The 25,068-nt window shown below is 34.9% G+C and overlaps 1 protein-coding gene across 5 annotated transcripts in view; it reads right to left on the bottom strand.

Annotated features, from left to right (window-relative positions):
• Positions 1-25,068, bottom strand: part of TRPC1 (transient receptor potential cation channel subfamily C member 1) — a 70,962-nt gene that overhangs the window by 19,661 nt on the left and 26,233 nt on the right. For 4 of the 5 annotated variants that reach the window (XM_027584207.2, XM_027584205.2, XM_027584208.2 and 1 more), the window contains 3 exons: positions 16,212-16,343; positions 13,289-13,484; positions 8,286-8,622 (listed from right to left, as the gene is read on the bottom strand). In XM_027584207.2, the coding sequence (XP_027440008.1) occupies positions 8,286-8,622; positions 13,289-13,484; positions 16,212-16,343 (665 nt within the window). The remainder of the gene's footprint in view (positions 1-8,285; positions 8,623-13,288; positions 13,485-16,211; positions 16,344-25,068) is intronic. The other variant, XM_027584206.2, reaches the window with a different exon arrangement.

Genomic DNA, 25,068 nt, shown 5'->3' with positions numbered 1-25,068 from the left:
AATAAAATTAACAATAAATAAAGTTCACTTACTAGCTCTCTTATCAAAAAATCAAACAGTGGCGTCTGGCTGGCTCAGTAGGTTAAGCATCTGCCTTCAGCTCAGGTCATGATCCCAGGGTCCTGGGATCGAGCCCCGCATCGGGCTCCCCGCTGAGCTTCTCCCTCTCTCTGCCTGCCACTCCCTCTGCTTGTGCGCTCATACTCTCTATCAAATAAATAAATAAAATCTTTAAAAAAATCAAATAAAGATAACACCTCAGAATGGTGCTTAACTGCCAAAAAAAAAAAAAGAAAGAAACCTAGAATTCGGTTGTGTGGTCCTTCCACTCCATCCTAAGTGTAAACTTACCCCAGATCTCTTTTCCCTTGCTACTGGGTATATGTTTTATACTGATCCAATAAACCATGTGATTTGAGCATCAAAAAAAAAAAAAAAAAAAACAATGCAAGTGTTACTTCCCTTCTCAAAACTCTGAAGTAACTCCCAGAGGAGATAAGGATTAACTACAGGTCTGAACTCTTTCTCCACGGGAACACAACCTATGTTACTGTCTATTAAAAGGGTTTCCTTGGAAACATACTACATTAAGAAAAATATGGAAGGTCAGCTGTGTTCAACATTGTTATAAAAACAACACTGATTGGGGAATTGCATCTGGACTGGGAGGACTCTAAGTGGACTCACAAGCCCTGAAGGTATACACAGCCAAGCCTATAAAAAGACATGTTGAAACTGATGAATCACTGAACTCTACCTCTGAAACTAATAATACCCTATATGTTAATTGAATTTAAAGAAATTTTAAAAAATAATTCATAACTGAAGTATATAATAATATCATATATATAAAATCTAGTTTCTCTATGGGCTGTTTGACTACTTATTTGTCCATTCCCCAACAGTATTTTTTGTTACATTAGTGTTATGATTAATATGAGTGTTCCAATTTTGCTATTAAAAAAATCATTGTCTATATGATTTCCTGGAGTACTTTGAATATGGTAGCTTCTAATATACCTAGTAAGTTTACAGGATGGTGAATCTTTACAATGTCAACTCATCAGTCAACAGTGTGTGTTTCTTTATTGACTTTGTGACATTTAAAACATTTTTATCTATAATCTTCTTAATAGATTTTTTAAAAAAGACATATTGAGAAACACAGGCCTCTGCTTCTCTGTGTGATGTCTCTCTTCACTCAAGAGTGTGCTTGCAGTGGGAAGAGCTACACTCTTGGGCTTTATGAGGTAGAGCTGCTGCTAGATTTGAGGCTTCTCTAGTTGGGGTAGCCCACGCCCATCCCGTACAACTGAATATGCCCATAATGGGGCTGGGAAACAGCCCCAGACTTTTGTAAGAACGGCCAATAAAGAGAAATTTGAAGCTATAATGTTGTACTTTCCTGTCTTGTACCCTTCTACAAAGCTAATAAGTAAACCAGGGCCAGGTTCCCACCTATTGTGTACTGCGAGTGTGAATGTCAACGAGGACCCAGGATCACTGTTGTTGATTGTGCAGAGTGGGTGCCACACCTTCCCTTTTATCTCATGTCACTCAGAGTCAAAAGTAATTTCTTTATCATGACCTGCAAGGCCCTGTATCACTTCTCCCCTCTGGCATTCTCTCCTATCCATCTTTCCTTTCACTACTTGTCACACTGGCCTCTTTGCTTCCTTGCCATCCTCTGAACACACAAGGCTTCTGCGTTAGGGTGTTTACATCAGCTCTTCCCTCTGATTGGAAGCTCCTCACCCAGATATCCATTGATTAACTCCTTTACTTCACGTCTTTGCTTACCACCTACTCTGATCATCCTATTAATAAATTGCAAACCCCATGTCCTCCACTCCCAACTCCCTAACTCTGCTTCTATCTTTCTTTTCCCTTAGTACTTAACACTTTTAAACATTGGGTATAGTGTACTTATTATGTCTATTATTAACTGACTTTATTCACTCCACTTAGAGGAAACTCTTCAAGAGTAAGAATTTTTGTTTTTATTAACCAATGTCCTAAATGTCCTGGATGGCTCCTAATACATAGTGGGTACTCAAAAAATGTGCTAAATGAATAAATATACACAAATAAAACCCAAACAAACAAAAATCCTTTCCCCCTTTTTGACCAGAAATTCCTCCATAATTAATATATTCCTAGGAGTACCAGAGAACAATATTATATTCTAGGATAGTTTTATGATAAATTCTTTCATAAGATCTTTTTAAGGAGAATATACAGTAATAAAAAAAATAGAGTGCTGCAACATAACATATGGGCAGAGATCAAGTTAAGCCAGTCAGAATCATCCTCTGGCTTACCAGTAGGCAGAATAATTCCCCTAGGAAGCACATGAAGCATTCTTGAAAAATTGTTTATAACATCTTAATTATACAGTACCCATATTTTATGCAGAAAACCATTTTTAAATATTTGCAGATCTGACAGGGAAAATACTTTTAAAAATTCCACTTAGATGAGCTTCTATTTAAAGTGAATACATAAAAACTATCTGAAAATGTTAAACCAAACATTCTTTTTTTTAACTCAAATACTGTACCACTGAAACATTAAACCAAAACAGATGCTTACAGAAATAAGTGTTTTATTTCTGTAAAATGCAATATTATAACTAAAAGGAATTCTTGACAACAATTACAAAAGGAATTGGACAAGATTTTTGATTGAAAAAAAAAGGCAGGGGGGCCTGGGTGGCTCAGTTGTTAAGCATCTGCCTTCAGCTCAGGTCATGGTCCCAGGGTCCTGGGATCGAGCCCCACATGGGGCTCCCTGCTCTGCGGGAAGTCTGCTTCTCCCTCTCCCACTCCCCCTGCTTGTGTTCCCTCTCTCACTGTGTCTCTCTCTGTCAAATAAATAAATAAAATCTTTAAAAAAAAAAAAAAAAGGCAGACATGTGAAAGAACAGTGAGTACCACTGTCAGGTGGTTTCCCATCTTCTGCGCAACACCCCACAACAAAATGAAGCTAATACACTTGACGTATTTGATATTTCTGAATTGAATTAAGAGAACAAAATAATTTTAGACTATTATAATCAGTACATTCACTAGCCAATGTACTATATTTTAGGGTCTTTTTTGTTTTTATTTTTTTTAGAATTAGTAACCAATACTATAAGCTGTAATCCCATCATTCTGGGATTCCTCAAGGCCTGCTCCTACATCCTCTATTCTCATTTTATACTTTCTCAAGTGTCTCATTCATACCCATAATTTCATATACAACCTATATGCAGATTATTCACACATTGCTAACTCAAGTTTAAACTTCCTCTTGAGTTCCAGCCGATGATGTCTAATTGTCTTTTAGATATCTTGAAATCTTTTTAATTTCAACGTATCCAAAGCCACAATCAGGATCGACTCTCACAAATCCCAAAACCAAGTACTCTTCCAAAATACCTACACTGCTTAATAAACTCACTCTTCCTCACCTCCTATATACTGTGTATTTCCATGTCCTATTGACCTTACTTTGTAAGTATCTCTCAAATCTGTTCCCTACTCTCTTTTTCTATCATAACCACCCTAAGTCCAAGGTACCATCAGCTTTCATCTGCAACGGTCTCCCTCCATCCACTCTTGCCACAGCCCTATCCTCCTAACCATTCTCTACTATAGCCAGAATGATTTTTTCAAAAGCAAATCTGAAATACAAAAACAAAAAAACAAAAGGCAAATCTGATCATGTCACTCCAATCCTTAAAAATTTCAATGGTTTTCCAGTGTTCTTAGCATAAAGTCAAAATTACTTAACATGGCCCACAAGCCTGTCCATGGCCTGAAGTACCATCCATTTCTACAGCTTCATCTTGGATTTTGCTTCTCTTGTTCTCTCTGCTCCAGCCTTTACTCAATACCTTCTTTGTGCCACACTCCTTCTTGCCATGGTGCCTCTGAACATAACTTTTAGATCAGCCTAGAATACTCTTCTCTCCTAATTGTCTTAGTTGACTTTTTTATTTTTTAGACCCAGCTCATTTATCAGTTCCTCAAGAAAGCCTTTTCCTAACTTTCCTGACTCGGCAGGATGCCCTTATAATATGCTTGCTCTCCTAGCTCCATGACCTTTACTTAGCAGCACTTAACTCGTTTGTGCTTTTTCATTTATCTGTGCAATTTTCAAGTTACTGGGGTTTTGCCTTAATTAGACCATAAGCTCCATGAGTGCTGTACCATATCTCAGTTTTGCCTGTGTTTGGACAAAGTAGATATACAAAATTTTTAAAAATATATTTTTAGGGGCACCTGGGTGGCTCAGTCAGTTAAGCATCTGCCTTCAGCTCAGGTCATGATCCCAGGGTCCTGGGATGGAGCCCCACAACTGGCTTCCCTGCTCAGCAGGGAGCCTGCTTCTCCCTTTCCCTCTGCCTGCTCTTCTCCCTGTTTGTGCTCTCTCTGTCAAATAAATAAATAAATAAAATCTTTAAATATATATATATATATATATATATTTTGTACTAGCTGTTCTATTATATTCTAACAGTAAAAAATTAAGTAAAAGGATACTGCTAATATTCTGTGCATTCATCAACACATTATTTCCATTTACCTATGTGTTTTTTATAATTTAACCCCACTTTTCTTGGAAAGCTAAGGAAAAGAACAAGAAACAAATGTACAAAAGTCAGCCATCGTGAGTCAAAAGTCACTGTGTTCACTGCGTGAAATAATACATTGAATGAGGAAGTGCCTTTAGATAAGCAGGCCAATGATTCCTACATGTTTCCTTAGAGCAAGTTCAGATCTATATATCTAAGGTAACCCAGAGTGATCTAATTACATAACAGGCTTAGAAGATGTCCTTGGCAAGGTTTATTCAGATCTATTGGTTTCAAAGCAGAAGCTGTGCTGAGAAAAGTAAAATACTTCCAGGAATTTTACTAGCTTAATGCATATTACACTCTTCTACTGAAGCAGAATATGGTTAGAAAATTAATCATATTGTATGTGCATGAATATTCAATAATGTCATTGAAAATAGGGCCATCATGATTAAAAAGAAGTAGCAATAGTTTTACCATTATTATGAAATTTCATCACAGCAGCAATATTTACACTATCCAAAGAGTGGTATAACTCTGAGTTCAATAAGCTTTTACTCACTGCTAAGAAATATAAATTTTAGGGCGCCTGGGTGGCTCAGTCGTTAAGCGTCTGCCTTCGGCTCAGGTCATGATCCCAGGGTCCTGGGATCGAGTCCCACATCGGGCTCCCTGCTCAGCGGGAAGCCTGCTTCTCCCTCTCCCACTCCCCCTGCTTGTGTTCCTGCTCTCGCTGTCTCTCTCTGTCAAATAAATAAATAAAATCTTAAAAAAAAAAAAGAAATATAAATTTTAACTTGATCCTACACAGACTTAGGAAACCTAAATCTTACTTACAAAACAAAGAAAAGATTCTCTTTTTCTCATGACTATTTAAACAATAGTTTACAGATAAATGATATAAAATTTCCTTTATTACTAAGATATATAACAATCTTTCAGAAGTAGTTTAAATGAATAGAGGGGAAAAAGTGCTTCTTAGAGATTCCATTCAGTATAATATTTTTTAACCCATTCAAAAAACAATATAAACAAGTTTCACACTAGAAAGCTCTATAATGATGCAATTTGGAATTACATATGATAAAGTATAAATTACTTCCTAAATTAAAATATTAAGTTTTAGATTAAATAGCAGAAATACAGGAGAGAAAAATATTAACAAGAAGAAATTATTTAATTCCCTTTAACCTAGAATCCAGATGTGTTATTTTTACTTTATCTACCTAATTTTAAATGTTAATGCACAATGGATTGAATACTGCTAAAAGTAAAACTCTGATTTAAATCAAGTTGCTTGAAAGGAACTAACTTTCAAATTAAAATTAAAATTCCAAAACATGCAAATTATTTTTATAGCTGAAGGAGAACTAAAAGTGAAAATGATACATTAATTTTCTCAAAATTATTTAATGGTTAAATCAATAAAGAACATATTGATCAATCAGTGTTTTATGCCATAGAAAATACTAAATTTTAATATCCCTTAACTCTATAGCAAAGAGCAAAAAGACAGGTGAGAAATACTGAGTTTAAAAAGAAGGTTAAAAAAGTAAACAATAAAACTAAAAGGCAACCTATGGAATGGGAGAAGATATTCACAAATGACATATCAGACAGATAAAGGGCTAGTATCCAAAATCTATAAAGAATTTATCAAACTCAACAGCCCCCCAAAAAAATCCAGTCAAGAAATGGGCAGAAGACATGAACAGACATTTCTCCAAAGAAGACATACAACTGTCAAAACAGTACATGTGTCTGGCCAACAGACACATGAAAAAATGGTCAACATCATTCAACATCAGGGAAATACAAATCAAAACCACAATGAGATACAACCTCACACTGGTCAGAATAGCTAAAATTAACAGCATGGAGGTTCCTTAAAAAGTTAAAAATAGAACTACCCTACAACCGAGCAACTGCACTACTACATATTTATCTAAAGGATACAAACATAGTGATTGGAAGGGGCACATGCACCCCAATGTTTATAGCAGCAATGTCCACAATAGCCAAAATATGTAAAGAGCCCAGATACCCATCAACAGATGAATGGATAAAGAAGATGTGATATATAGATATAGATAGATAATGAAATATTATTCAGCCATCAAAAATAATGAAACTTTGCCATTTTCAATGACATGAATGGAACTAGAGGGTGTTATGCTAAATGAAATAAGTCAGTTAGAGAAAGACAAATACCATATGATTTCAGTCGTATGTAGAATTTTTTTAAAGATTGATTTATTTGAGAGAGAGAGAGACAGCATGCAAGCAAGTACAGGGAGGGGCAGAGGGAGAGGGAGAGAGAAGCCTTAGCAGACTTCTTAATGAGCTCAGAACCCCATGTGGGGCTCGATCTCATGACCCTGAGATCATGACCCGAGCTGAAACCAAGAGTCAGTCGTTTAACCGACTGCGCCACCCAGGGTCCCCTCACTCATATGTGGAATGTAAGAAACAAAACAGATGAACATAGGGGAAGGGAAGGAAAAATAAAATAAGATAAAAACAGAGAAGGAGGCAAACCATAAGAGACTCTTAACTATAGGAAACAAACTGAGGGTTGCTGGAGGGGAGGTGGGTGGGGGGGATGGGGAAATTGGGTGATGGGTGTTAAGGAGGGCACTTGATGTAATGAGCACTGGGTGTTATATGCAACTGATAAATCACTAAATTCTACCCCTGAAACTAATAATACACTATGTGTTAACTAAATTGTATTAAAAAAAAGACTGAAGATACATAGGGAAATAAAGGAGATGTCATTAAAAGACCATAAATAGACAATGTGATTGTATCTCAACTCTCCTCCATCCCCCACAAAAAAGGGCAGGAGCTGTAAAAACTGCAGAAGGTCATTTAAAATATTTATCATACAGCATAATACTTATAAAAAACAATTTTCAGAAAATAAAGTATCTTATATTTAAAAACCCTGTCATGGGTGCCTGGGTGGCTCAGTCATTGGGCATCTGCCTTCAGCTCAGGTCATGATCCCAGGGTCCTGGGACCGAGCCCTGCAACAGGCTCCCTGCTCGGTGGGAGGCCTGCTTCTCCCTCTCCCACTCCCCCTGCTTGTGTTCCCTCTCTCCCTGTATCTCTCTCTGTCAAATAAATAAAATCTTAAAAAAAAATTAAAAAATAAAATAAAAACCCTGCCATTTCTAAAGAGATCGGGGTATCATTACAAAGAACTGATTCATATTGAATGAGTCACCAGGGAATCCTTTAAATCTAAATTTAAATAATGTTTCTATAATAAAGATAAAGATGTAACCTCGTAAGTTCATAGGTTCTTAAAAGGAAAACTAATGGTATAATAAAACAAAACAGTTAACTCTTCAAATGCAACAAAGTATAATATATATCACATTTCAAAGTACCTAAGAAAAGATTCATACTCATACCAAAAAAGCATTCATCAGCACAATTTTCCGTGTTTTAATGATAATGAAAAATTTTAGAGACTGAGAATAAAGAATTTCTCACTTCCATGTAATTAAGTAATATTAAATAAGAGATCTGCTGCCTTATCAAGTTCAGGATCATTTATCGTTACAAAAATGTTAGTTAAGTCTTCCATGATCATGAAAGTGTTCAAATTCTTGCTGTGTAAATAGTTGAACACAGATGTTTGTAATGCCACCAAGCAAGGGAGAATTAATGGGCTATATAAAAGCAGATTCTTTTGAATAAACTTGACACTTACCAATAATCCACAGTATAAGTAGATAGTCTATTCTTTCAAGCGCTGGCCCCATTGTGTTTTTCTTATCCTCATTGTAGACAAGAGAGTAGAGGTTTAATAACAGCAGGAATGTGAAATATGATGCTCCATGAATAATAAATTTCATAAAAGGAGTGTGAATGATTCTGCCAAACTGAGATTTGGGAGCTATCAAATAACAAAGTGACAAAACTGGCCAAAAGATGCCAACTGTCAAAACAGTCATTATCTTCTTACAGGTGGGCTTACGTCTGTAACCTGACATCTGCCCAAACCAAACAGTGTTCAGGAACTGCTGGCAGTTAGACTGTGAGACAAACTGGAAAAAACACACACATACACAAAAATAAATAAATATTAATAATTATTAATGAATAATTATTCTGTTAATAATTATTAATAAATACTTAATATCTATAAACATAATTTGATAATACCATTATTTAACTGATATTCAAAGTGTTACTATTTTAAAATCAATTCTATACAGTCCACACAATTTTTTGTTTTTCGTTTTTCTTACATGTAATAAAAGAGTGTAGAGGTTGAGCATAGACTCTGGAGCCAGATTACCTGGATTCAAATCCAGGCTCTGCCACTTAATAATTGACCTTGAGGAAGTCTTTAAACCTGTTTAGGCCTCAAATTTCCCATCTATAAAATGGGGATAATAATAGTCTCTACTCATAAACTTGTTACAAGGATTAAATGTAAAACTCTTAGAATGGTGCCTGATTCATAGCATGTAGTATATAAATATTAATATTAATATCCTACTTAGCCATTTTGCAAAATAAAGACTCTCATAATGTTTGTGAAATTTCAAAGTTAACAACCACAAACCAAAGAAAAAAACTTTTGACTAGAAGAACTACTGATTTCAGTTATAAGAAACCAAGACACTAAGATAGAAAAGCAATCCAACTCTAAACATCAGATATATTTATCCTCCATTAAAACATTGAGAATTTCTTAAAATGTATTAAACTCTTAAATCTGCTTAAAACTAAATTCTGTGTAAGAAAAAAAGGAAATATATTACCAAATAAGAGGGAAATTCTAGTTCAAGTACAGGAATCAATTTATCAAAGTTTACAAAGCTTCTTAGTTTACTGATTTCAGAAGCAGTATTTTCCCAATATAATGCTCATGTTGTGAAGTATAACTTAAGGATTCTGGTAACTGTGGATATAATAATGTGATCAGGTTTGAAATTACCATAGCACAAGTGATCATAATGTCATTCAGATATTAAATACTAATTGGTCAATCTTCTGTTTTAAAATGATTTATCGTAGGCACTAGGTGGCTCAATCCAGTAAGCGTCTGACTCATGATCTCAGGGTCCTGGGATCGAGCCCCACACTGGGCTCCCTGCTCAGCTTGGAGTCTGCTTCTCTCCCTTTCCCTCTGCCCCTTCCCACTGCTCATGCTCCCTCTCTCTCTCAAATAAATAAATAAAATCTTAAAAAGAAAGAAAGAAAGAAGAAATCTCCTAATATACTATACTTGTTTTTGGCAGTTAAGTCTTAACTTCATTCTTCATTCTTCTGCTCAGATTCCAGTGCTCTTAGGGGATCTTAAATTATCTCTCAAGATGAAATACTGGGGAGAGAAACAGCTTTTCCTCCTACCAACTACCCAGTTTAGTGGCATCCCAAACTTAGTGGTTTCTCCCTTCCCCCCAATTATCAAAGGACTGCTGTCCTTCCCATCCCTCTATATAATGATGATTTAATTAACAGTAATGTTAAATACGTAATTTGAAGAACAAAATTTCAACTGGAAATGTTTTAAGTCTGTAGTGGTTTTAAAACATTGATACAAATTCTTTGCTACTCTTCTCATCAAGAGGTGCTTATCAATGTTTCATACCCTTCAATTCAACAAAGCTGTGACTGCTTTAATCAGTAAATTCTGGAAGAAGTGATACTATGTGACTTCTGAGGTAGGTTTTAAAAGGCCATGCAGCTTCTACCTTGTTTGAGGAACACTTGCTCTTGGTGCCATTAACTGCCATATAAAGCATCCTACTACCCGAAGTTACCATGCTGTGAGGAAGCCCAGGCTACCTGTAGGCACTCTGGGCAGCCCTCAGAGGCTTCTTAGACTATCTCCTCACAGTCAACCCACCATGATGACCATGCCCCTCTGTGATTCCAGTAGTAAGTGCTCAGGAGGCCCACCCTCTATGGATCCAGCTGGCCCACTCAAGAGCTCCCTGTTGGAGTCCTCAGCAGCTGCTCAGGCTCCAGACATTTGAGTGAAGAAGCCTCCAGATGATTATAGCCCCCAGGCATCTAAGCTATCTCCAGCTGAGACCCTAGATATAGTGAAGCAAGGACAAATTATCCATCCTTGCTGTGCCCTTTCCTAATTCCTGGCCTACACAATCCAAGAGCATAATAAAAAGATTATAAAATTATTATAAATGATTATGAAATACTGTTTTATGCCACTAAGTATCAGGAGTTTGCTATTCAGGACAGATTACCTAAACAAAGTCTACCAACTATTTGGGAAGATATTATCCTCCCCTTTGATCATATCTAGAAATCTAGTTTAAAAAACTACATTTTCATTCATCCTTAAAATTACAGAGTATTTTCCTTTCAAATAAAAATATTACTACTACTTCTTGTTTCCTTTTCTGGCATCTTCTTTAGAATGGAACATTTGGTTACATCTGTGAGTCTTCAGGGTGATATATATATATATATATATCAATCATTAGGAAACTGGCTCTTAGTTTTTCCTTCCCTAACCAGGATAATCTCAGGTCTTTCCACCTTTCTTTGAGGTTCTTTTTCCAATCCCTTAAGTTGATCTTATATCTTGTTATCTCTTTATTCTATCATTTTCTAGTATTTCATGTCTATTTTAGGTTGTGGAACACAGAAGTAAATAAATTAGCCTAAGGGCGCCTGGGTGGCTCAGTCGTTAAGCGTCTGCCTTCGGCTCAGGTCATGATCCCAGGGTCCTGGAATCGAGTCCCACATCGGGCTCCCTGCTCAGCAGGAACCCTGCTTCTCCCTCTCCCACTCCCCCTGCTTGTGTTCCTGCTCTTGCTGTCTCTCTCTGTCAAATAAATAAATAAAATCTTAAAAAAAAAATTAATTAATTAATTAATTAACCTAAGATCTAGTCAAAATGTATATTAGAGGATGATTATACCAGGGGTTCTATATTGTTTCTATTTACACAGATTAGTATAAGCACACAGGTATGTTGTTGATTTATAATCTTACAGTTACACTGATCCAAAATCTTGTGTATAATTTTTTCCTATAAATGTTTTATCTTAATGAAGAACCTTAGAGTACTAGAAAAAGCATAGGATTTGAAGTCAGAAATCTGGATAAGTGACATACCATGTAGGTAATGTTAAACACCTTAAAATTCCTGTACCAATTTCCTGAGTCACAAAACCATTGTGAGGCTCAAATTTTCAACCAAAATAATACAAAATTCTGCCTGGCACCAAAGGTCCTATATCTTGCCTTCCACAATTATTTGTCTCAGGTCCCATTTTTATATTAATACAAATCTGATAAGCAAGTTTTATTCTAACATCTATATTAATAATAAAAATAATGGGCCTTAAGGATGTCTGGGTGGCTCAGTTGGCTGAGTGTCCAATGAGTTTGGCTCAGGTCATGATCTCAGGGTCGGGAGATTGAGCCCTGCGATGGTTCTGCACTAAATGCAGAGTCTGTCCCTCTCCCTCTGCCCTTTCCCCTGCTTGTGTTCTCACTCTCTTGTGCTCTCTCTCTCAAATAATCAAATCTTTAAAAAAAAAATAATGGGTCTTAGAAAACATATCTTAAAAGTATCATTTACCAATACCTCATACTATCAACTGGATATCATTACCTACATATAAACACCCATAGTTAGTAAATTATTTCAAAAAATGAAATTTAAAATGCATACCTTCCTTCTTCAAGTTCCTGAATCATGTATTGTGTGTGTGTGCGCGCGCGCGTGCGTGTGTGTGGGAGGGGATTAGAAATAGGTATTATTTCCCTTAATAAGAAGAGATGATGCCAGTAGAGCCAGATTCAACTTAGTTATCATATCATGTGCTTCTCCACCTTTGGGTTTCAATGAATTAACAAGAACCAGGAAACACAGTATCTGATACTTTATTTTTAAATAGAAAGGAACTATTACTATAGAAAGCGCTATTTATAACCAAATCAACAAAACAAACCTATGATGACAAAACACAAGATGGAAACATCATTGTGAAAGTACTTACTATACAAAATCTTACCTCAATAGCTACTACTTGGCAAAAATATTAAATTAACATCCATATTATTATTATAATTAATATTGTTAAAAGCAACTTGTGTCAACAATACTTCAATTTTTTAAGAAAAGGAAAGTAGTAAAACTGTGAACCAAAAAATAATAATAATAGCAACTGCCATTTATTCAGTATTTGCTTAATGCCATACTCATTGTACTAAACTTTTAAAGTACATATCCTTGGGGTGCCTGGGTGGCTCAGTCGGGTAAGCATCTGCCTTTGGCTCAGGTCATGATCCCAGGGTTCGGGGATTGAGCCCCACATTGGGCTCCCCACCCAGTAGGGAGTCTGCTTCTCCCTCTCCCTCTGACCCTCATCCCAGTTCATGCTCTCACTCTCTCTCTTAAATAAATAAATAAAAATCTTTTTAAAAAAGTGATAGTAGAGTACATATCTTTAATTCTTAATTGCTCTGAACCACTGTGGAGGAAATAATTCTTTTTTAAGAGATTTATTTATTTATTTTATATATAGAGAGAGGCCTAGCAGGAGGGGCAGAGGGAGAGGGAGAGAGAACCCCAAGTAGACTCCACACTGAGCGAGGAGGCTGGCTCTATCTCACGACCCTGAGATCATGACCTTGAGCGGAAACCAAGAGTCAGACACTTAACTGACTGTGCCACCCAAGCACCCTGGAAATAATGTATATATATCACAGAAAACCTCATACCTCCTTTTGGTTATATTTGATAGCAAGTTTTAGACGACTTAAATTCATTCTTTCTTCTAGTAATCCCCGTTTGTCAAGAGGCTCATCACTAGATGTATGGTTTAGGATAACTTCCAATTCTCGTGAATTCCGGGCTTGTGCAAGCAAATCTTTAGCAAACATCTTACATTGTCGGGCTAGCTCCTCATAATCATTCCTGCAAAATGCAACAGTTTATTATTAGAAATGTCACTTCCAACTTCTAATTAAGCTTTTTTCAATAGAAAATTATTTACTCAGTAACATTTTAATTCTGATAGGGCTATACAAAATCTGAAGTCATTTTGTGCTGATGGTCAAAAGAACCTACTGGTGCATAAATTCTCTGTAGCTCTGGGGAAAACTCTAACACAATTATGTTCTCTGTGTCTCACACTGATAATTTTAGATGAGTACAGTATTTCTTTATATATACTGATATTCCTAGAAATTCTGATTATAGTTGTCAACCAGTTATTAACTCATTTGCCCTTATTCTCTATAAGTTTGATATAAAACTTCCTTTTATCTGACTTATCTAAACAATAGATAATAATAATGCTATCCAATAAATATTACTATGTAACTTTTAATGAGAGATGTTTTCAAAATAGTCTACAACATGTTGTATGCTACTTCTGATATTAAAATAATATCCTGATTCACTTTAAAGTGTTCATTTGAACAAAAGTCAAGTTGGAAAGAAAAGATGATGAAATACTCCTAGTAAAGAATTTTCTTTCATAATCACTACTCCTTGAAATTTAGGATTTAACTGCTGGTTAAAGATAGACCTAAATCAACCAACTTGTGTGAAATTAAGAAGTTTTAACAGATAATCCTCTTTAAGAACATCAATTACATTAAAATTACATCTGAGTATAACTTGAAAATAAAGTTAGAAATAAATATGAGTCAACTGAGGTCAGATTTCGGAAAATAATTTTATTCAGTTTTTTTTTCTCCTTACTGGGAAAGGAAGGGAAAACAGAAAAATTTCCCAATGATTAATCATCTATACAATGGGATTTTCCCTGAACAGAAAATTATCACTCAAAGAATTAAAAACTTTTCCTTAGAGGCTAACATTTTTCTCATCTACTCTTTGCATTTACTATATAACCAAAACTACCTAAGAATAAGTAATAGAATTTCTTTAACAAATGAAGTATTACTGCTTCTTAGTCTAGGAATCTAATTACAGATGAGAATATTCATCAAAAGTGTGTATTATTACAAAGAGGTCTCATCTTTAGGTAAACACTGACAGACCACTAAATTCAGTAAAATTAATATATTCTATTAATCTAATTTTCTTAATCTTTAACAGATTATTAGAAGACTAATAAGTGGCTATATAGTTTAGATGGAAATATAGTAGACTAGAAGCCAGGAGTCCCATGTTCTAGTTATAACTTTTGCTAACTCTGTTCCTAATTAGATGCTGATATCAGTAAGATATCTAACCTATAAAGATCACCTTCCTTGTCTACAAAAACAAGGGGATTGAAGTAAATGGATTCTATGATCTATGTTCAAAATCTAACTTTATTATCCTATGATTACAGAATAATCATAGCAGTTGCTTCAAATCCTTTTTGGAAGGAGCTGAATGAATTCTATTTTATAAGGTAACTCAGAACTCCAATTATAAGATTATAATAGGAAGTTTTTCAGATTTAAAAGGAATAATTTATTAATAGCCTCATATGCTAATAAGTTAAAAGTAGCAACAAGTTACATTTTAACCATGTCTTATGTGTTTCTCAAAGTATATACTTGATGTCGTATCAAGTTTAAATAAATTTTAACTTATCCAAATTGAAATAAAGGAGTTCCATACTTGAAAACTTATAAACAGGTATATTTAAAAAGTTTCTAGAACTCAGCTATCAAGAACACACTATAAACTGCTGTTAAGGCATAAGAAAACCAAGCTTCTTATTGGCCTTGCAGGAAGAAGTTTGAATCTTTCCATCTTGTCAAGTCACGAGAGGAGTGCAATGCAAAGGCATGGGGCTCCCACAGCAGCTAGACTTAAAAGGAAAGGTAGAAATAGGTATTACCTGCTCCCCAGAAACTTCACAGCAGGAACTGGCAAGAAATGATCAATTTCTCCTTCTTTGGGGGGCACCAGGGATACTTTAACATAAGGGAAAATCTCAAAGCTTTTCCTCAAGTCTACGAAATGTAGTTTTCTAAGGACTTCTATTTTTTTAATGTTTAAATTAGTAGTTTAATAGGCTGCTTTTTCCAGAGCCTTTTTTTTGTCCCCCCAACTTAACTCTCCAAGGGAAATTGATAACAATGATTCTTTGTGTCAAAATTACATTTAACTCTTCATTTCAGAAGAATACTCAGAATGGGATTCATCCCTCTTAATCAGTAGTATTTTATTTTTTATGTCTACACGTTATGTGTCTCCTAATAGAAAATCTCACCAAACAGTGAAAAGGGACTATGTCTGTGTGTGTGGAATGTCCCTGACACACAGAAAGCATTTTCTATGCTTCTGAAAGTTATGAAGGATCAGGCTCTCAGGATGATTATAGTATCTGGGAATGAGGGAAGGTAGAATAGAGAGCAAATAACAAATTTGCTCTGGCTTAAGGTTGCCACTCCCCCTACTCTTCACCCTTAGAACTCCTTTGGTAACATTAAACAAAGGGGGAATTTAACGATGGTGCAAGAATGGCAAAGGGCAGGTGGGGAAAGAGTGACCTAAGTAACATCAAAGTCTATTCCATTGAGCCTGAAGGAAAATCCCAAGTAGGTGGCAGCAAGGTCTGGTCATCTTGGATCAAAAGAAAATAAATGTAAACATGAATTTGGTTCATGAAAAAAAACTCAGGTTGAAGGGATTCTGGAAAAAAGGATATAATTTACAATTTCCACTCATTCCCACCTGAATTCCACCTCCACAAGGCTTAATTCTTTTAAATCAGCACTAAGTTCAAATGCTCTCAGAATTGGATCCTCCTCTGTTAACATTATTAGAGCTGGACTGGCCAAACAGCGATATATATCAAGACGAAACCTGTGATAAAATTTGATTCCATAATGTAAAATAAATGGATTGTACACATATAATTAGTATTTTCAACCTACAATTTTCATAAATTTAAAATTAAAATACTATAAAATTAAAAGAAAATAAAACAACTATAATATACTTAGGATAACTACATAAAAAGAAAAAGACTTAAAAAATAAGTCTTTGTATTTTTCAATCCAATTTAATTAAAAAATTTCTCTTCCTGAACCCAATATTATTTTAAATGAAATAGGGTAGTAACTAATACATTTTGAATATGATGTGAATGGTTATTAAATTTTTCCTTCCTCAGTGATAAGACTACATTAATATGCTAGGTATGTATAACACATGACTCACTCAACCAGGTTGTTTTTTAAAGATGTTTCAAATCTTAAGAATGAAATCATTCATTTATGCATAATCTCCAGCTAACAGAAAAGCACATTCCTTTACCTTCTGTAAACTAGTTAAGGTTCACATTCAATACCTAAATAGGAAGCAAACCAGAAAATTTTTGGTATAATTCTTTCATTTATAAACATATACTTCTTAATTTATAAATTTGATAGATATTATATAACATATTTTCTCCCAAACATAAATACATGCTTGTTATTAAAAAAAGCAAGCAGTTTAGGGGCGCCTGGGTGGCTCAGCCGGTTAAACGTCTGCCTTCAGCTTAGGTCATGATCCTGGGGTCTGGGATCGAGCCCCACATCAGGCTCCCTGCTCAGCGGGAAGCCTACTTCTCCCTCTCTCTCTGCCTGCTGTTCCCCCTTCTTGTGCTCTCACTCTCTCTCTGTCAAATAATTAAGTAAATAAACAAATAAATAAAGCAAGCAATTTAGAAACTTGATGGTCCCCAGTTCTCCTCCTTTCACCAACTCTACTCCTCAAAGAATGGTCACTTACAGAGAGTTGTGAATATCCTTGATATTTTCGATTCACACACAAACATAATCAGACATACTATATAAAGGAACAACTCCTTCTATGTCACTACATATAGAGTCATGTCATTTTTTCCCAAAACTGGATGGTTTCCCATTTGATGGCATCTCATCAGATCTCCAAAAATGGAAATTTCAGTTGCTTCTAATTTTTTACTTCTATAAATAACACAGCAATGAATATTCTTTAATTCATATATTCTTTGCACTTAGAATTGCTGGATAAAATGGCACGTGTATTTTAAATTCTAATAGCTGCTTCCGAAGCACTAACAATAAGGAGAGCTCATTTTCCCTTATATCATCATTAGTATTTTGCCACTCTAAGAGATGAAAAATGGAATTTTATCTGAATTTCTTTAGAAGCTTAAGCGTCCTTTCCTGTTTACTATCGATGTATACTATTTCTGTAAACTGTTCATTTTCATTAGCCTATTTTTCTGATAATTGTTTATTTTTTAAAATCAATTTGTAAGATCTACATATCAAAGAAATTAGCCCTTTGTCTAGTGAAAGTATTTTAAATACTTTTCTCCCAATTTATTGTTTGTCTGCATTTCCCAACTAACCCAGAGATTCATCAGGAGACAGTAGAACTCTTAAAGGCTCAGAGTGTATTAGCATAAACTTTACCCAAATCAGTGGCTCACCTATACAGACCCTGAAATGACCCTTAGGAATCAAGGCTAAAAAATAAAAATAATCAGGGGCGCCTGGGTGGCTCAGTAGGTTAAGCATCTGACTCTTGGTTTCAGCTCAGGTCATGATCTCATGGGTCGTGGGACTGAGCCCTGCATCCAGCTCTGCACTCAGCAGGGAGTCTGCTTGAAGATTCTCTCCCTCTGCCCCTCCCCCCATCACATGTGCACTCTCTCTCTAAAATAAATTTTTAAAAAAATAAGAATCAAAAACTAAATTAGGCACAGAGATCTACAATTGTACATTACAGGGAGACAGATTTTGCAGGCCAGAAAAATAATAATAAAAAAAAATCTTGGAAAAGTAAAACAGTATTCATACTTGCTACAATATATACTAGACTGTCCAGATTTCACACAAAGACATACTAGATGTGCAAGAAAAAGTCAAGCTGTGCTTCACTGAGGAGCAACATCAGAGGGGGAAAATAGACTTCACAAAAATAATCCAGCCAGATGCTAAAAAAAAAAAAAAAAAGTAAATAACTATAACAAGGCCCAGAAAATGGAGGGAACTAGCACACAGAGTTGCTACAATATATTATCTAAAATGTCCAGTTTCCAGTAAAAAATTAAGAGACATGCAAAGAAATAAGAAAACATGTTTCATACCCAAGCGGGATAAAAAAAAACCAAACAGGTAACAGAAACTGCCTTTGAGAGTGACCAGAATTCAGATTTAACAGAAAAAGATTTCAAAGTAGCCATTATAAATATATTCACAAAACTAAAGGAAGTATGATTAAAGAAGTAAAAGAGAGCATGATGACAATGTTACCTCAAGCAGAGAATATCAATACAGAAACATAAATTATGAAAAAGAACAAAATGGAAATTATGGAATTGAAAAGTACAACAACTAAAATTTACAGTTCACTAGAGGGGCTTGTAATAGGTTGGGCTGTGTCCCCCTAGAGTTCACATGTTGAAGTCTTATCCACAAGTACCTCAAAATGTGAACTTATTTGAAGACAGGGTCTTTAAAGAGGTAAACAAGTAACAATGAGGACATTAAGGTGGAACTAAATCCAATATGATTAGTGTCCTTATAAAAAATTTGGGGTATTGTGAAGACAGGAATACATACACAGAGAATACCATCTGAACATGAAGATGGCCACCTACAAGCTGATGACAAGAGGCCTGGAACAGAATCTTCCTTCACAGCCCTCAGAATAAACCAACCTTGCCAATACCTTGATTTTGGATTCCTAGGCCCCAGAATTGTAAGACAATACATTTCTGTTGTGTAAGTCACCCAGTGTGGTATCTTATTATGTTAGCCTTAGCAAAATAATGCAGGGCTCAACAGTAGATCTGAACTTGCAGGAGAAAGAACTACCAACCTTGAAGATATATCAATAGAGATTATGCAAGCCAAAGAATAAAGAGAAGAAAAAGAATGAGGAAAAATGAACAGAAATTCCAGAGATATGTAATACTATTAAATACAACAAGATACTCATAATGGGTCTATACCAGGAGAGAAGAGAAGAAAAAATATTTGCAAAAATAATGGCTAACAACTTACCATATTTATTGAAAAACAATAACCTGCACATCCAAGAAACTCAACAAATTCCAAGTAGGATGAATGCAAATAAACTCACAAACTGAATCATTGTAAATATGCTGAAAGTCAAAGGCAGGGAAAAAGTCTTGAAAGCAACAAGAGGAAAGTGATGAGTCACTTACAAGGGAACCCCAATAAGACTAACAACAGACTTCTCAGTAGAAACAATAGAGGGATAAAATAGTCAAAGCACTCAAAGAAAAAAAAAACTATCAAAAATCCTATAACCAGGAAACCTATTACTCAAAAGCAAAGGCAAAATAAGAACTTTACCTGATAAACAAAGACTAATTGAATACATTTCTAGCAGACCTGCCTTACAAGAAATATTAAAGGAAGTTCTTCAAGCTGAGAGCAAGTGATCCAAGATGGTAATTCAAATCCACATGAACAAAGAGCACAAGTAAAAGTAGTTATGTAATTATAAAAGACACTATAAATGTATATTTCTCTCTGCCTCTTAACTGATTTAAAAAGCAATTATATAGGGGTGTCTGGGTGGCTCAGTCAGTTAAGCATCAGACTCTTGATTTCAGCTCTGGTCATGATCTCAGAGTCATAAGATCCAGCCCTACATCAGGCTCCATGCTGTGGAATCTGCTTGAGATTCTCTCTCTCCCTCTCCCTTAAATAAATAAATATGGGGTGCCTGGATGGCTCAGTCAGTTGAACGTCTGCATTTGGCTCAGGTCAGATCCCAGGGTTCTGGGATCGAGCCCCATGTTGGACTCCCTGCTCTGCTCCCTCTCCCTCTGCTTACCACTCTGCCTACTTGTGCTCTTTCTCTTTCTCTCTCTGTATCAAGTAAATAAATAAAATCTTTTAAGAAATAATAATAAAAATAAATAAATAATCTTTAAAAAGCAATTATATAAAATAATATGTGTACAATGTATCATTTGGACTATAATAACACAGAGAAATGTAATACATATATCATGTATTCACCAATAACAGCACAAAATAAGTGGGCAGGACTACAGCTGTAACAGACTAAAGAAATGATGACAGTAAAATAATAATTACAACAATATGTTGTTGGGTTTGTAATATTAATAGATGAAATATGTATAACAATTACCATTAAAAGAATGGAAAAGAGAATAGAGCTATATAGAAGTAACATTCTATATATTATTAGAATTAAGCTAGTATTAATCTGAAGCTGATTCTGACAAGTTAAGATTCATATGGTAAGCCCTGGGGCAACCAGTAAAAAACAAAAACAAAATTTTTAAAAAACCCTGAAAACATATAATAAGTAATTCATTAATGATATTAAAATGCTAATTAGAAAATATACACTCAATGCAAAAGAAAGCACTAATGAAGGAACAGAGAACAAGAAAAAAAGACATAAAGGAAACAAAAGAGGAGACATACAGAAACCAAAAAGCAAAATGACATATGTGAATACAACTATGTTAATAACATTAAATGTGAATGGTTTAAACAATCCAATTAAAAGGCAGAAGTTGTCAGACTAGATTTTAAAAAAGCATAATCTATATGTTGTCTACAGGAGATACACTTTAGATTCAAAGATACAAATATATTGAAAGTAAAAGTCTGGAAAAAGATGTATCATGCAAACAGCAACCACAGGAAAGCTGGAGTAGCTATACTAATATCAGACTTAAACAAACAAAAAAATGTTACTAGCAATAAAGAGGGACATTTTATAATGATAAAAGGTCAAAGAAGATATAACATTTATAAACATATTTGTAACTAACAACAGAGCACCAAAATCATGAAGAAAAAATTAATAGAAATGGAAAAATAGACAACTGAACAATAACAGAGACTTTAATACCCCACTTTCAATAATGGATAGAACAACCAGACAAAAGTCAACAAGGGAAGAAAAGAATTAAGCAACACCATTAACCAACTAGACACTGACAGAACACTCCATCTGACAAGGATAAATTATATATTCTGAAACATTCTGAGATCTAATATTCCTCTCCCAGAAATTGGTAAAATAAATGGATAGAAAACCAGGAGGGATAAGGAAGACTCAAATACTATGAAAGAATATATGATTGAACTGAAATTTATTGAATGCTCACCCTAAGAGTACATAGAATATTCAAGAGTATTATTTCAAGAGTACAAAGAATATTCTTCACGTCAAATTACATGGTAGGCCACAGAACTAACCTTAATACATTTTTTTAATGAATGAAATCATAAAAAGTACTTTCTCCAAATTAAGTAATGGTTTCTTAGCTATAATACCAAAAAGAGGTCAACTGGACACCACCAAAATTTAAAACTTCTATGCTTCAAAGTACACCATCAAAAAAAGTGAAAAGATAACTGATAGAATGTAAAAAAAGATTTGCAAATCATATCTGATGAGGGACTTGTATCCAGAATTTAAAAAATAAATAAACTCTTACAATTCAGCAATAAAAAAGCAGATAACCAATAAAATACTGGGAAGTGGATTTGAATAGACATCTCCAAAAAAGATAAGCAAATGACCAATAAGAACTTGAAGGATGTGATTTATATGAAATATCCAAAAGAGGCAAACCCATAAGAACATAAAGTAAATTTGGTGGTTTCCAGCAGCTGGGAGAGTGACTGTTAATAAGTATAGTGTTTCTTCTGGACGTGATGAAATGTTCTGGAATTAGATAATGATCGTCAGTGTATAACTACATGAATATTGTAAAAGGGTGAATTTTAAAATATATGAATTATATCTCAATAAATTATATCTCAATAAAGTTATTTTTTTAAAGATTTTATTTATTTATTTGAGAGGGAGAGAGAGAGAGAAAGAGGGCAAGAGCAGATGGAGGGAGAATCAGACTCCCCACTGAGCAGGGAGCACAACACGGGGCTCCATCCCAGGATGCTGGGATCATACCTGAGCCAGAAGGCAGACACCTAACTGACTGAGCCACCCAGGTGCTCCTCAATAAAGTTATTTTAAAAATACAGTATATTCTTCAATCAATTAATTAAGTTAGAAATCACCAGTATAAAGAAATCTGGGAAATCCCAAAATATGTGAAAGTACAACAGCACATTTTAAAATAAACCATGAATTACGAGAATGAAAAGACAAGCCACAGGCTGGGAAAAAATATTTGCAAAAAACATATCTGATAAAGGACCCTGTATATAAAGTATACAAAGAACTCTTAAAACTCAACAATAAGAAAATAAACAATCCAATTAAAAAGTAGGCAAGAGATCTGAACAGACATCTCACAAAAGAAGATATACAGATGGCAAATAAGCATATAGAGATGTACAACATCATACATCACTAGGGAATGGCAATTAAAGCAACAGTGAGATACTATACCATTACACACCCATTAGAAAGGCTAAAATCCAAACCCTGACAATACCAAATGCTGGTCAGGATGTGGAGCAACATGAACTTCATTCATTTTTGGTAGGAATGCTGAATGGTGCAGGCAATTTGCAAGACAGTTTGGCAGTTTCTTAAAAAAGTACACATATTCTTGGGGCGCCTGGGTGGCTCAGTCATTAAGTGTCTGCCTTCGGCTCAGGTCCTGATCCCAGGGTCCTGGGATCGAGCCCCGCATCGGGCTCCCTGCTTGGTGGGAGGCCTGCTTCTCCCTTTCCCACTCCCCCCGCTTGTGTTCCCTCTCTCGCTGTGTCTTTCTCTGTCAATAAATGAATAAAATCTTTAAAAAAAAAAAGTACACATATTCTTACCATATGATCCAGCAATCACACTTCTTGGTATTTATCTAATGAGTTGAGAACTTATGTCCACACAAAAACCTATACATGAATGTTTATAACAGCTTTATTTATAACTTCCAAAACTTGGAAGCAATCAAGATGTCTTTCAGTAGGTGAATGAATAAACTGTAGTACCTTCATACAATGGAATATTATTCAGTGTTAAAAAGAATCATACTGTCAAGCCATGAAAAACATGAAGGAAACTTAAATGCATATTACTAAGTGAAAGAAGCCAATATGAAAAGGCTACATACTATATGATTTCAATTATATGACATTACAGAGAAAAGTTAAAACCATGGAGACAGTAAAAAAAAAAAAAATCAGTGGTTGCTAGGGGTTTGGGGTGAGGGAGGGCTAAATAAGTGTAATGTAGGGGATCTTTAGGGCAGTAAAACTATTTCCTATGATACTATAAATAGAAAATCCCAACTAGAAAATCCAGAACCAAGAATCCAAGGCAAGGATATTCACTCTTACTAACTTACATTCAACATCACACTGGAGGTTCTAGCCAGTGCAATAAGGCAAGAAAAATGAAGGCCTAAAGATTGGAAAAGAAGTAAAACTGTCTCTACTTACAGATGATATAATCTTATATATAAAAATCTTTAGGAATCTAAAAAGCAAACAAACAAAAAGCTCTATTAGAATAAATGAGTTTAGCAAGATCACAAGATACAAAATCAGTTTTATTTCTATATACTAGAAATGAACCATCTACTAATGAAATTAAGAAAGCAATTCATGTGCAGTATTATCAAAACAAATAAAATACTTAGGAATAAGTTGTAAAATAAATTGTAAAAATGAAGCACAAGACCTATACACTGAAGACTAGAAAACATTGCTGAAAGTAATTAGGAAGATCTAATAAAATGGAGAGATATACCATGTTCACAGATTGAAAGATTTAATATTATTAAAATGGCAATTCTCTCCAAATTGGTTTAATGCAACTCCTCTTAAAAATCCAAGCAGGTATTTTCGTAAAAATTGGTAACTCATTCTAAACTTTATTTGCAAATGCAAAGAACACAGCCTAGCCAAAAATTTTTAAAAAAGGATGAAAGATGACTTACATTTTGTTTCAAGTTTTGTTTTGTTTCAAGTTTTTATTTAAACTCCAGTTAGTTAACATATGGTGTAATATTAGTTTCAGAAGTAGAATTTAGTGATTCATTGTTTACATATAACATCCAGTGCTCTGGGCGCCTGGGTGGTTCAGTTGGTTGGGTGTCTGCCTTTGGCTTGGGTCATGATCCCAGGGTCCTGGGATTGAGTCCCACATCGGGTTCCCTGCTCAATGGGGAGTCTACTTCTCCCTCTGCCCTTCCCCCCACTCTCTCTCTCTAAAAAAAAAATAAATAAAAATCTTAAAAAAAATAACACCCAGTGCTCATCACAAGTGCCTCCTTAATACCCATCACCATTTAACCCATTCTCCTGCCCACCTCCCCTTCAGCAACCCTCAGTTTGTTCTCTATAGTTAAGAGTCTGTTTTATGGTTTGCCTCTCTCTCTTTTCTTTATGGTCGTCTGTTCCTGAAATTCCACATATGAGTGAAATCATATACATTACCTGATTTAAAAGTTGACTATAAAATTACAGTAATCAGGACACAGTGATATTGGTGTAAGGACAGACTTATAGATTAATGGAACAAATTAGAGTCTAGAAATAAAATCATACATATATGCTCAAATGATTTCTAAGGTGTAAAGATAATTTACTAGGGAAAACAATACTCTTCAACAAATGAT

The sequence above is a fragment of the Zalophus californianus genome, chromosome 1 (assembly GCF_009762305.2).
Source record: "Zalophus californianus isolate mZalCal1 chromosome 1, mZalCal1.pri.v2, whole genome shotgun sequence".
NCBI classification, from domain to species: Eukaryota; Metazoa; Chordata; class Mammalia; order Carnivora; family Otariidae; genus Zalophus; species Zalophus californianus.
This window is presented reverse-complemented; position numbering and strand designations above follow the sequence as displayed.